Below are 12,674 nucleotides of genomic sequence, written 5' to 3' on the forward strand. Positions count from 1 at the left end.
ACAACTAACAGCATCCCATCTGAGTTGAGGTCAGTAATATTACTTAGAGGAAAGGGGGAGTAGTTAGTAGTAGTGAAACTGAATGTTAGGAGCTTGTCTTTCGGCCATTGTTTCGCTGTCAGCAACTGCTATTGTAAAGTCATGCTGGGTCGCAGAGTTGTGTGGTGAAAACATAGCCACGACTATAATCTCTTGGCCTCCGTCTATCTTGTTCTCCATTCAGGCTGCATCCAGTTTAGCTAGTGCTAACTAGAGATCAAATGGAGATTGGTCCTCCAGAACTTTACGCTCTCCCCATATTTCCCAAGACAGTGTGGAAGCAACAAGAATGTCACCATTGGCAGACATCCCAGTAATCAACCCAAGTCTCTCTCTCCAGTCCCTCTGTGCCTTCTGATATGATCCATTATACAAATGAAGACAGATGTCCACACTGCAAACTTATCTATCTGGCCAAAGATTCTGACTCGGCATGAGCTCTTCTCCCAATTAGGACTGGGCTCCTCTTTTTACTTTCTGTTTATTTTAGTAACCTGTGTGTGTGTGTGTGTGTGTGTGTGTGTGTGTGTGTGTGTGTGTGTGTGTGTGTGTGTGTGTGTGTGTGTGTGTGTGTGTGTGTGTGTGTGTGTGTGTGTGTGTGTGAGAGCCTGCCTACCTGTGCGTCAGTGGAGGCTGCTTAGAGGAGGACGACTCATAATAATGGCCAGAGCGGAGCGAATGGAATGGCATCAAACACCTGGAAACCATGGAAACCACGTGTTTGATGTATTTGATACCATTCCACTGATTCCGCTCCAGTCTTTACCCACGAGTCCGTTATCCCCAATTAAGGTGCCACCACAACCTCTTGTGCTGTGTGTGTGTTTGTGTTGGATGGGGTCCTGGCATGTTGATTTCATTAGATCAGTGTTGTGTGTCTGGGAGTAGGAGCAGCTTGGAGGTATGGCCTCCTAAACTAACCCAGGCAGAGGCACTAACTTCAACCGAGCACCACTTCCGCTGAGGCTGCATACTATGCCAGACCTGGAGCACTCTGGCTGGGCACTGGGTCAACTCTAATAGTCCAGATGGGACATCAGTGAAGTGAACAATTGTTGGTCCACATGAGGTGGACAATGTAAGGACTTAACATGCCAGACGATTTGTGTGTGTGTGTGTGTGTGTGTGTGTGTGTGTGTGTGTGTGTGTGTGTGTGTGTGTGTGTGTGTGTGTGTGTGTGTGTGTGTGTGTGTGTGTGTGTGTGTGTGTGTGTGTGTGTGTGTGTGTGTGTGTGGTGTACGGAGCAAACTGCAATCAGATTGTAGACCTCAAGTCATATTTTACCTGACTTAATCTGTCATGTACCGTGACAACTTTTTATCCTCCCCTCAAGGAACAAGACATTTTAGATGCCTGGGAAATGTATCATGGTTTCCATCATTACCGGTATGTACGCTGCAGTATGCATGTTGATAAAACTAGTATGTTTGGGCAGGTGACAGTGAGAACAAAATATGGGCAGGGACACTATCGTATCATCATCTGCAAAATGTCATAGGTCTGTGTCAACTTTCCCACCACAATCGGAATGAGAGATGGGGAGAGGAGACGTGTTATGAGAAGGATCACATAAGATATAAGCCGTTTGGCGACAGTGCTTTTCTACACCAGGGTTTAGTTGTATGAGTCACTTCCTGGTTACGTAAACATTGTAATGCATCCTTTCTTTGTTTTACTAAACAAACGGGTTCCCACAGGTGTTCTCTCTGTAAACGTCGCGCTAGAGAGAGCTTTTGTTCATTGGGCACCAAACGGAAGAAAACGGATTGAAACAGGCAGGGACTACCTGGACTATTCCAATAAGAAACCCTAATTTAAATTTGCCCTTGTGAAATGTTTTAAAATGATTTCCAGATGAATATGACCTATCTAAGGGCTAAAGGCTATTGCCTTGCTTCCCACGCTGCAACTCCTCTCGCCTTCTCTGTCTCGTTGGGTACATGTCCTACACAGACGAGTCCAGTTAGGTGATGGCCACAACATTCACCCAGCTTAAATAAGAAAGCAAACTACACACAGGAAATACTGTGACTGAGTTGACCAAATGCTCGAATACGATGTCAGCCTGTCATTTATTAAGCGGTGGTTTTAGAGAAAATAAGAAGAAAGAAAATAATCTGAAATGAAGAAGGGTTTCGGTCGAAGCACAGCCGGTTTCATTTCCCTTGTGCGACTGCATATGCAAAGGGCTCCACTGCGTGTGTGTGTGTGTGTGTGTGTGTGTGTGTGTGTGTGTGTGTGTGTGTGTGTGTGTGTGTGTGTGTGTGTGTGTGTGTGTGTGTGTGTGTGTGTGTGTGCGTGTGTGTGTGTGTGTGTGACTGTGCATGCGTGCATGTGTGTGTATTGTATATACAGTGCTCTGAACCTGCGCCATATCGTCCAGGCAGTTGAAGATGTACTTCCGGGCCTCCTTCGACTTGATCGCTGTCTCTCCTTCATGGTCCTCAGGTGTCTGTGAAGACAAGAAACAGATGTTTCATTCAGTTCCCATGAGACTTCCTCTAGTCTCTGAAAATACTCTATTTACATGTCCCTCATTACAGACTATTGTTTATAGGCAGCAAGACTAAGCTAGCTAGAAGGACTGAGCACTATTGTTTATAGGCGGCAGAACTGAGCTAGCTAGCAGGACTGAGCACTATTGTTTATAGGCAGCAGTACTGAGCTAGCTAGCAGGACTGAGCACTATTGTTTATAGGCGGCAGAACTGAGCTAGCTAGCAGGACTGAGCACTATTGTTTATCGGCAGCAGTACTGAGCTAGCTAGCAAGACTGAGCACTATTGTTTATAGGCAGCAGTACTGAGCTAGTTAGCAGGACTGAGCACTATTGTTTATAGGCAGCAGAACTGAGCTAGCTAGCAGGACCGAGCACTATTGTTTATAGGCGGCAGAACTGAGCTAGCCAGCAGGACTGAGCACTATTGTTTATCGGCAGCAGTACTGAGCTAGCTAGCAGGACTGAGCACTATTGTTTATAGGCAGCAGAACTGAGCTAGCTAGCAGGACCGAGCACTATTGTTTATAGGCGGCAGAACTGAGCTAGCTAGCAGGACTGAGCACTATTGTTTATCGGCAGCAGTACTGAGCTAGCTAGCAGGACTGAGCACTATTGTTTATAGGCAGCAGTACTGAGCTGGCTTGCAGGACTGAGCACTATTGTTTATCGGCAGCAGGACTGAGCTAGCTAGCAGGACTGAGCAATATTGTTTATCGGCAGCAGGACTGAGCTAGCTAGCAGGACTGAGCACTATTGTTTATCGGCAGCAGTACTGAGCTAGCTAGCAGGACTGAGCACTATTGTTTATCGGCCGCAGAACTGAGCTAGCTAGCAGGACCGAGCACTATTGTTTATAGGCAGCAGAACTGAGCTAGCTAGCAGGACTGAGCACTATTGTTTATAGGCAGCAGGACTGAGCTAGCTAGAAGGACTGAGCACTATTGTTTATAGGCAGCAGGACTGAGCTAGCTAGCAGGACTGAGCACTATTGTTTATCGGCAGCAGGACTGAGCTAGCTAGCAGGACTGAGCTAGCTAGCACTAGCAGGACTGAACACTGCTGTTTTTCGGCAAAAGGACTGAGCTAGCTAGCAGGCCTGGGGTTGTGAAACACACACACTGGCGCGGACACACTTTTGGGGTGGCAGGCAGCCTAGTGGTTAGAGCGTTGGGGCAGTAACCGGAAGGTTGCTGGATCGAATTCCAGAGCGGATAAGGTGAAAATCTGTTGTTCTTCCCCTTACCAAGGCAGTTACCCCACTGTTCCCTGGTAGGCTGTCATTTTAAATAAGAATTTGTTCTTAACTGACTTGCCTAGTTAAATAATATAAAATACACACACAAAACGTGTGTATGGGCAAAAGCAGGGACATACGTGTAAGCATAGAAACACACACACCCACATGTAGTATGTGGACACACACTAATCTTACGGACCTATTAATCAGAGGAAAACTCTCTGACCAAACACGCTGTATTCATTTTAATTACAGTATCAGCATTATCACGGCTGCTGTAAAATGGAAATACACGACAAGCCAAGGTCGAAGCGAAGCTTAGCAATCACTCTGACAGGCCTATCCCTGTTTCTGTCTCAGCGAAAGGGAAAAAGTTGTTGGTTACTAGCTATCTGATTTTCCATTGCCAACAACCATGGACAAATATGAGGCTGTAGCCGTGTCCTAATATACAAGGTAATAACTTATCGCTACCTTTTCACACAGTGACAGCCTCTTGTATAACTTAAGAGCGTGCACACACACACACACACACACACACACACACACACACACACACCCACACACACACACACACAGGGTGTTATCCTCTATACTTACTGAAAGGCCAACGTTGCAAGGACCTACATTATTGGATGTCAATGTGTTATGTTGTTGTGCCTCATTTTGTATGAATAAGAACAAAGACATGGGGTGTGTCAGGCAATGGCACATTGGTCAAAAGTTGTGCACTTTATAGGGAGTGAGGTGCCATTTGGGATGGACTCGTGGTGAGTCTCCAAGGAGAGCTGATCAATCTTGGGAGAGAATATTGCTAAGTGCAGTAGAGCAGTGAGGGCGTATATATCCAGCTGAGATATTGGTATTGTAGGGTCAGGATGTTCAATACTGTAAAAATATGTCTGCAGATTCACTGCATGACTCCAAAGTACTCCCAAAGGGGGAAAATGCTGGTGCTTGAACAGGTCAGCACCTTATTGAGTGGCCTGAATAGAGCAACGTTTTTTGGAGCCAGCATTGAGTCTATCCTGTCAATGCCTCACACTGGGCTTCTGAAGCTCGTTTTTTAAAACACATTTATTCAGGGGGACCCATTGAGACCATTTTCAATGGTGGACTAAGGACAACAATACACCAAATTAAAAATTATTAATAAAAATAAAAGAAACTAGAATTTACAGAATCAACACTACAGCTTCAAACACCACACATACAATTATTTGCATTAAATCCAAACAGTTGCAATTATCACTAAAGTAATTTAACATTAAAGTCCTAAACTGCTCTAGACGCACCAGAGTTAAGAGTTTTGTAGGCTTTTCCAAAAATGGGGGGTACTGAAACTGAAGGCGGATTTACCTAGATCGTTATGTAGTAGTGGAACCTCGAGAGTTAACCATCCCTGTGAACGGGTTGGCTGTCTCATATTTTTTTCATTTTAACAGTGAAGTGAGGTAGGTCGGAAGCTTGTGTAGTAGAGCTTTGTAAACAAAGAGGGAATAATGTAGTGATCTACGGGACATTAATGAGGACCAGACAATGTTTTGAAACAGGATGCAATGGTGAGTATTACAACTGTCACCTGTGATAAAGCGAAGGGTGCTATGATAGACAGCATCCGAGGATTTAATAGTAGTGGCTGCTGCATTCCCATAAATGGTGTTCCTATCGTCAAGAACTGGCAGGAAAGTTGACTGTTTAGGCAGAGGCATTAAATTGCAGCTTTTTAACTAGCTCATACGTACATTTTTTTATAAATCAAATTGTTCTCAATCCAAAAGCCCAGATATTTGTAGGCGGGAACCAGCTCGATTAAACAAACACCCAATGCATACATGTGTAGACCATCTTAATTATTTCTACGAGAATTAGAAAACAACATACATTTAGTTTTTTCTCGCATTCATTTATTTTAAATCAACAAGGACTTTCTGCAAGGTGACAAAAATCTAAAATTGCAGCTGCAACAGCCTGGTCAGCCATAGGGGCAATAGCATTCATAACAGTCTCATCTACATACAGATGAATGTTACAGGTTTTTGCAGAGAGACCAATATGATTTATATAGTATAAATAGTAAAGAGGACACCTTTAGGAATATCGAGGTAACTTGACCTGACACCATCAGAAAAAAACACATTGTGTCCTGTCTGACAGATAGTTCCCACTTGCACGACGCCCGGTCGAGGCCCATTTCAGACAACCTTCGAATGAGTAGGAGATGGTCGACAATCTCAAGCCTTGAAAAGTTCTATAAATAATGGCAGAACAGTGATTCCTATGATCTAAGCAATTTAATATATAATGTAAGTGTAGATGCTAAAACTGTGCTCTAAACCAGACTGGTAAGAGTATAATTCAAAGAGCAAAAAAATGTTATTTGCTGAGAGTTTGCCAGTGATTCTAATATTTTTGCAAGGCAAGATAGTTTAGAAATTGGGTGGTAGTTATCTAGGTCAGAAGGATCCCCAGCTTTGTGAAGGGGGAAGACAGGTCTTAGGGATACCACCAGAAGCAATTGTTTAATAAAAAATCTAGGTCAAAGGTTCTACAATGAGGAGGGCAGAAAGCTGCACTAGGAAGGGATCAAGCCAATCAGCTCCTGTGGATTTTTTCACATACATTTCTTGGAAGGCACTTAATACATCATTGACATACTGGGTAGGTCACTTGGTGGGCAAATATAGTTTTACATGATCGACTCCACTGAAACCCAACTCCTCTTTTGATGTGTATGGAGAGTATTGACGCAACAACAGGGCAATCGTAATTAGTGTCTCTCAATGTGTGTGTGTGTGTGTGTGTGTGTGTGTCTGTGTGTGTGTGTGTGTGTGTGTGTGTAAAAGAGGCCTACCTTCAGTCTCCACAGGGGGTAGTTGGTAGAGTCTGTGACTCGGTTGAAGAACCTGGTAGTCTTAGTCCCTGCACTCAGGAGGAATTCCGCAGGCAGCCCCTGTGTCTGAGAGATGTACCGGATCTACAGGACGAGGAGAAATTGTAAAGTGGCTGTTCCACTGGATGTCAGAAGGTGAATTCACCAATTTGTAAGTCGCTCTGGATAAGAGCGTCTGCTAAATGACTTAAATGTAAATGTAAAATATCAAATAACACATCAACTTTTCATTCAGAGTTTCAAACACAATCAGCCAAACAGCATTCAAATGCAGACGTGCAAAATAAGGCACGCTTAATTGGATATTGTTAGTTTTGCCCTTTAAGGCACAAACGTGTTTGACTGAAAATGAAAATTATTGCTGGCACAAATATTTACGGTGATAACACTCAAATAATCACATCTGGTAAATATGTTCACTGCAGAGGGAATATGCCTAGACCCAGATTCACTATAATCCATTACTGATAAAATCACAGTGTGTTAGGCCTTAGCTGTGGCACATTTTCACAGCAGGGTCAATCTGGCAAGGTCATATCGTCAGGAAAAACTCTAGGCCCTAGAGGCCCTGATTCACGACTATGGTCATGAGCTTTTGCCCACCATGAGACCTACCCAATAAAAACTCCTGTATGTAACTCTGAGCTGGTGTGCTTGTATCTGGTACCCCGTGTGTAGAGACAGGTTATTATTACTCATTGTGTATTTATTATTATGTGTTTTCATTTTCTATTATCTCTCTATTTTCTTTCTGCATTTTTGGGAAGGGCCCGTAAGTACGCATTTCACTGCTAGTCTACACCTGTTGTTTACCAAGCATGTAACTAATAAAAATGTATATGATTTGTTTAGTTCTGTGAGTGACCGGGATGAGGCCTGAGTGTGTGTGTGTGTGTGTGTGTGTGTGTGTGTGTGTGTGTGTGTGTGTGTGTGTGTGCGTGCGTGCGTGCGTGCGTGCGTGTGTGCGTGCGTGCGTGCGTGTGTGTGTGTGTGTATGTGTGTGGTTCAAATCAAATGTATTTGTCACATGCTTCGTAAACAACAGGCGTAGACTAACTTACTTGGTTGTGCACATGTGTGTGTGCGTGTGCACGTGTGTGTGTGTGCGCGTGGGTGGTGTGTGTAGGAGTGTCTCGTCTCCTCCTGACAAACAGGCAGCTCCTGATCCCTCTGTTTATTCCAGCAGATGCCACTGAACCACTTGCACCAATTAGCAGCGCTCCAGTGCTCCAGAGCAACAGATCTCTCTGTTCCTCTCATTTCCTATCTCTCTCTCTTGCTTTCTCTCTCTGTTCCTCCTCTTCTCTCTCTCTCCCTCTCTCTCTTTTATGGCTCTATGGGAAAGCCTTGAGCAAACCAAGCAGTTTGTTTTTCTCCAGTCCTGAAACATATTATCTAATTTCCAAAGCTCTAATTTGCAAAGCTCTGCTACTAAGCATTGATCCTCTCCCTTCCTCTCTGACTGACACTACTACAGCATGACTTGTAGTGATATATCAGTCCTCGTCTAGAAGTGGACTAGAGACTCTTCGTATGCCACTTATGTAGAATGCACACCTTGATGGATTTAAATGGTGTTTTGAATTGAGAAATCTTTCACATTTCCTGTTTATTTAAGCATTCAGAAACAACTTATTCTAGCTCTTGTCCTGGAGGTTCTCTCTCATTTAGGCATCATCTTCCTGGTTGTCACCCACCTATGCCCCCCCCCCCACGGGCAGACCCTCAGACCTACCTGGTCGTACTCGGAGGCCCCTGGGTAGAGGGGCCAGCCCAGGAAGAGCTCAGCGATGACACAGCCCAGGGACCACATGTCGATGGCCTCACAGAACGGCAGGCCCAGGATGATCTCTGGAGCTCTGAGGACAGAGAGATACAGCATTGTTAGATCCAGGCCAAAGTATTTCTGTAAGGTAAATGTGACAAGGGGAGTCAGATGTATGAGCTATGGAATTGACCACACTTTGTCTCTAACCGGGCAAAAGACCATGATGAGCTTGAAACCAACACAGACAAAAGGCCCGTTCACTGCCATTGAAGTTCATTTCTGCTTGAGTTGAACATGATCTCTGTGACCCGTCTGGGAAATTGCATTTGAAAGTCTTTCGTTTTGGATTGAATCCCGTCCCTTGTCGAACGAACATTTGTCGATGTAACATTTAGCTTTAGTTAAATATCTTGTTTGGAAGCAGCAAACAAATGAGTGACATTCACTTTCTTTTCCCACCCAATATGTGTTCAGGGAGAACAGACCAATGTAATGGACAGAAGAGCTAGACTAGCTAGAAGACCTCGACTCAGGCACTTCAGTGTTAGGAGCAGCAGATAACCCTACCGAAACATAAGACAACCAGGCAGCTCTATTAAAAACACCCCCTAAACAAACATTATTTAATTAGACTACAACGCCAGCAGCCTTATTTCAACACTCCGCCCAAGATAAATGAATCAATCAGCCTGTCATTCTCTGATATGTTATTTTACACTGATCTCAGACCAGCTTTGTGCCTTTAATACAAACTCCTTGCTTGTTTAGAGGAGCTTTGAAAAAAGTTGGATTCTAGGACTTTGTTTTCTTTGATTGTCCTTCAAATGGCACTGGCAGTCACGCTGTTCATTTCAGTGCTAACTGTGTGTGTGTGTGGGGGGGGGGGGGCAGAGCTAATTGACTGATAGCCGTGCAGGAGCCAATCGGGATGACTGATCTCGGGAAGTCTGGCCTCAGGGACAAAAGGCGGGGGAGGGGAGGATAATCTGGGAAAGAGGATGGGTCTTGGTTGCGGTGGCCCAATGTGGAATCAATTGTGCCGCCATGAAAGATAAAATCAAAGTAAATATCCACAGAGTCAGAGCAACCCTCGTTCGTCTCCGGGTGGATATTTAGTTAATAACAACAAAGCCCGGTTCCTAGACTCCGGGGGCCTTTACGCAACACATGGGGCCAAGGGTCCACCTCACGAGGGCCACCGATAAATAACTGGGTCTGATTGAACACTGAACAGGAAGAAAAACACGGTCTCGGGTTATAAGAGTGTAACAAAAACAACAAAATTATACATTTTACAGTGGACCCAGCCTGAGCTCTGTTACATTATACCATTTAGGTTATAGTGCAGTCCACTGAGCTGAAGACTCTGATGAGCCTTTAAAATCCCCAAGGTCCCCGAGGCAGGTCCTCGCACTGTGACTTCAGAGTGAACTGGAGATGCTGTCACTCACACACACATACACAAACTAGAGACGCTCTACTTCATCATAAAACATTATTAGCGATACATTTTAATGGCGCGAGAGCAATTCTCTGAGCTTTAGGCTGATCCTGGAACATTTCTGTCCCCAGTTTGCTCCGAGAGCCCCTCGCGGAGTTCCCAGCGTTTCCTGCCTGAGGTGGTCATGACAACGAGGAGTGTGGAGAGGAGCAGAGGAGCGCGGGCTCCAGGCAGCACAGCAGAAGCCTGGGAGAGAGACAGAGACGTAACGCCTGGCCTGGAGCCTGTTGGGCAGGCCCGGAGAACAGATCATGTGGAAAAGAGCAGGGCTTTATGGGACTGGGGTGAGGGGGAGTGGGGGTGTCTTTTGGGGGGGAAATGGCTGCGGGAATCGGATCACATTTTCCACATGGGCTTCAGACTCCTCTCCTCACAGACCCGCCTCCCTTGTCTATGTGTGAAAGAGATGGCAGGTTTAACACTGTGAGAAACAGCTGGGACGCGGCTGTTTCACAGTGGCAGACCTACACAGGGGATATCTCACTATCAAAAGAGAGAGACAAGACAGTACAAATGAGAGAGAGAGAGAGGGAAAGGGCGACCAAGAGAGTAGGGAGAGAGAGAGAGAAAAGGGCAGACAGGGAGAGCCAGAAACAGCGAGACAGAGAGCGAGACAGAGAGCAGTAGCCTCTCAAGCGAATATCACATTCACTGGAGAGGGCTCAGTAAACACAAATGGTGGTTACTGGGGTCTCGGGGGGCAGAGGTGGAACACAGTGTCTGAGAAGGAGGGGCTACATTCCACACACAAAGACACCTTCAACACAATGAGCTGGGCCATCTATCGTGGGTTACCAAAGCACCGTTGAGGCGCCTGCTTGGAGAAGATGGCACTGGGCAGGACACCGTGTGCTGAGCGGAGAGAGGGAGCTCGAGTTATGGGCCAGGAACTAGGGTCAGTCAGCACAATACTCCCTCTTCAAACTGCCTGGGGTTTCACTTTAGAGAGGTAGGAGGCTAGGAACATTATGCATAGGATCACACACACACACACAAAATAGATTCTATGGTTCTGGCTGACGGGTTGCTTTTCTACACCCCCTCCAGTATGAAATGCATCCGGCAAATAGCCAAGCTTATAGAAAACGACTTTGTAACTTTCCACTGCAGGAGATAAGCTGTTATTGCATGCACACAGATTTGACACCCCTCCCCCATTGATGTACAGCTTTCGTTTCCCCCCCAGAGAGAGATAGAGGTCTTTGCTCTGTAATTAGCACTAAAATGGGACACACACACACACACACACACACACACACACACACACACACACACACACACACACACACACACACACACACACACACACACACACACACACACACACACACACACACAGAGAAGCACTCTACTGGCATGAGTATATCAGCCCCATTAGGCTTTAAAGCAGAGGGGCCATTGCAGCATGCCAGCCAGGCTACTGAAAAAAATACTTTGAACCGCGACTCAAATTGAGCTGAAATCAGCCTTGGGAGGAAACACATCATCATATTGACCCCTAGACCACGCTGGACCGCACTGGACCGCTGGACCACTCTGGACCGCTGGACCGCTGGACCGCACTGGACCGCTGGACCACTCTGGACCGCTGGACCGCACTGGACCGCTGGACCACACTGGACCGCTGGACCACTCTGGACCGCTGGACCACACTGGACCGCTGGACCGCACTGGACCGCTGGACCACTCTGGACCGCTGGACCGCACTGGACCGCTGGACCGCACTGGACCGCACTGGACCACTGGACCGCACTGGACCGCACTGGACCGCTGGCCCCCATTGCTCCTAATATTCAGGTCACAGAACCTTCCACTCCCACAAGGTACTTTCTACTACAGCAGCACCCCGCCCTCCCCTGCATATTCAATCTCCACCCTTGGAATATTAGTATCAAATATTCGTATCATCTCAGCATGAAATGAATATGACACAACAACCAATCATGGGGAAAATGGTCAAGTCTGTGCCGGCCGCAATGTTGTTTTTTCCATGGTTGATGCTGTGCCACATTTGATGTCATGGAAGTGTGGATTTTTATAACAGTCGGCTTTGGACCCTACTATTTCAATTAGTCCTGCATCTTTAGCTGTGTGCGTGTGTGTGCGTGTGTGTGTGTGCGTGTGTGTGCGTGTGTGTGTGTGTGCGCGTGTGTGTGTGTGCACCTCCCCAGGCATCATGTTGAGGACCGTTAACGTTGATGATGTTGTGCTTGGATGCGTTCAGGCAGAACCTCCCTGGCCAGGCCCTTTCCCATGATTCCCCTGCCCTGGCCTCACCAGTGTCCAGCTGCACTCCACCCAACCCAACCCAATGATCGCGCTGACTTAATCAAACCAGTAATGCAAATCTCCTCAATGCTTCCATGGCATCCAAAACACAGCAGCAGCTGCAGGCCTCTACACAGGCAAACAAGAAGCACACTACACTGCTCACACACTCCTCTTCTCCCTCCCTCCCTTCCTTCACTCTCAGTACGCAGAAGCAGATATTGGACGTTGCCTGTCTCGTGTAGCACACGGGGGCACAATGTCTTAGAACCGTCCGTAATAGCTCACAGACGGAGGTGAATAAAGGAGGTTGTGGAAAATGTCAGGTAGTCAGGCGATAACGACTCACCACGTCCTGGTGCTTTATGAGCAGCGCTGCTCTGCATGCATACCTCAGCTATGCACACACGCACACACACACGCACGCACGCACCCACACACACCCACACACACACACACACAAACAGCC

At 46.3% G+C, this 12,674-nt stretch overlaps 1 protein-coding gene across 10 annotated transcripts in view; it reads right to left on the bottom strand.

Annotated features, from left to right (window-relative positions):
* The window catches only part of LOC135524212 (homeodomain-interacting protein kinase 2-like), a 97,520-nt gene that overhangs the window by 23,124 nt on the left and 61,722 nt on the right, over window positions 1–12,674 (bottom strand). For 8 of the 10 annotated variants that reach the window (XR_010452917.1, XM_064951547.1, XM_064951553.1 and 5 more), the window contains 3 exons: window positions 8,404–8,527; window positions 6,630–6,752; window positions 2,393–2,491 (listed from right to left, as the gene is read on the bottom strand). Coding sequence is in view for 9 of the 10 variants with exons in the window: in XM_064951547.1 (XP_064807619.1) it covers window positions 2,393–2,491; window positions 6,630–6,752; window positions 8,404–8,527 (346 nt within the window). In the remaining variant the exon portion in view is untranslated. The remainder of the gene's footprint in view (window positions 1–2,392; window positions 2,492–6,629; window positions 6,753–8,403; window positions 8,528–12,674) is intronic. The other 2 variants (XM_064951555.1, XM_064951548.1) reach the window with 1 other exon arrangement.

The sequence above is a fragment of the Oncorhynchus masou genome, chromosome 31, assembly GCF_036934945.1.
Source record: "Oncorhynchus masou masou isolate Uvic2021 chromosome 31, UVic_Omas_1.1, whole genome shotgun sequence".
NCBI lineage: Eukaryota > Metazoa > Chordata > Actinopteri > Salmoniformes > Salmonidae > Oncorhynchus > Oncorhynchus masou.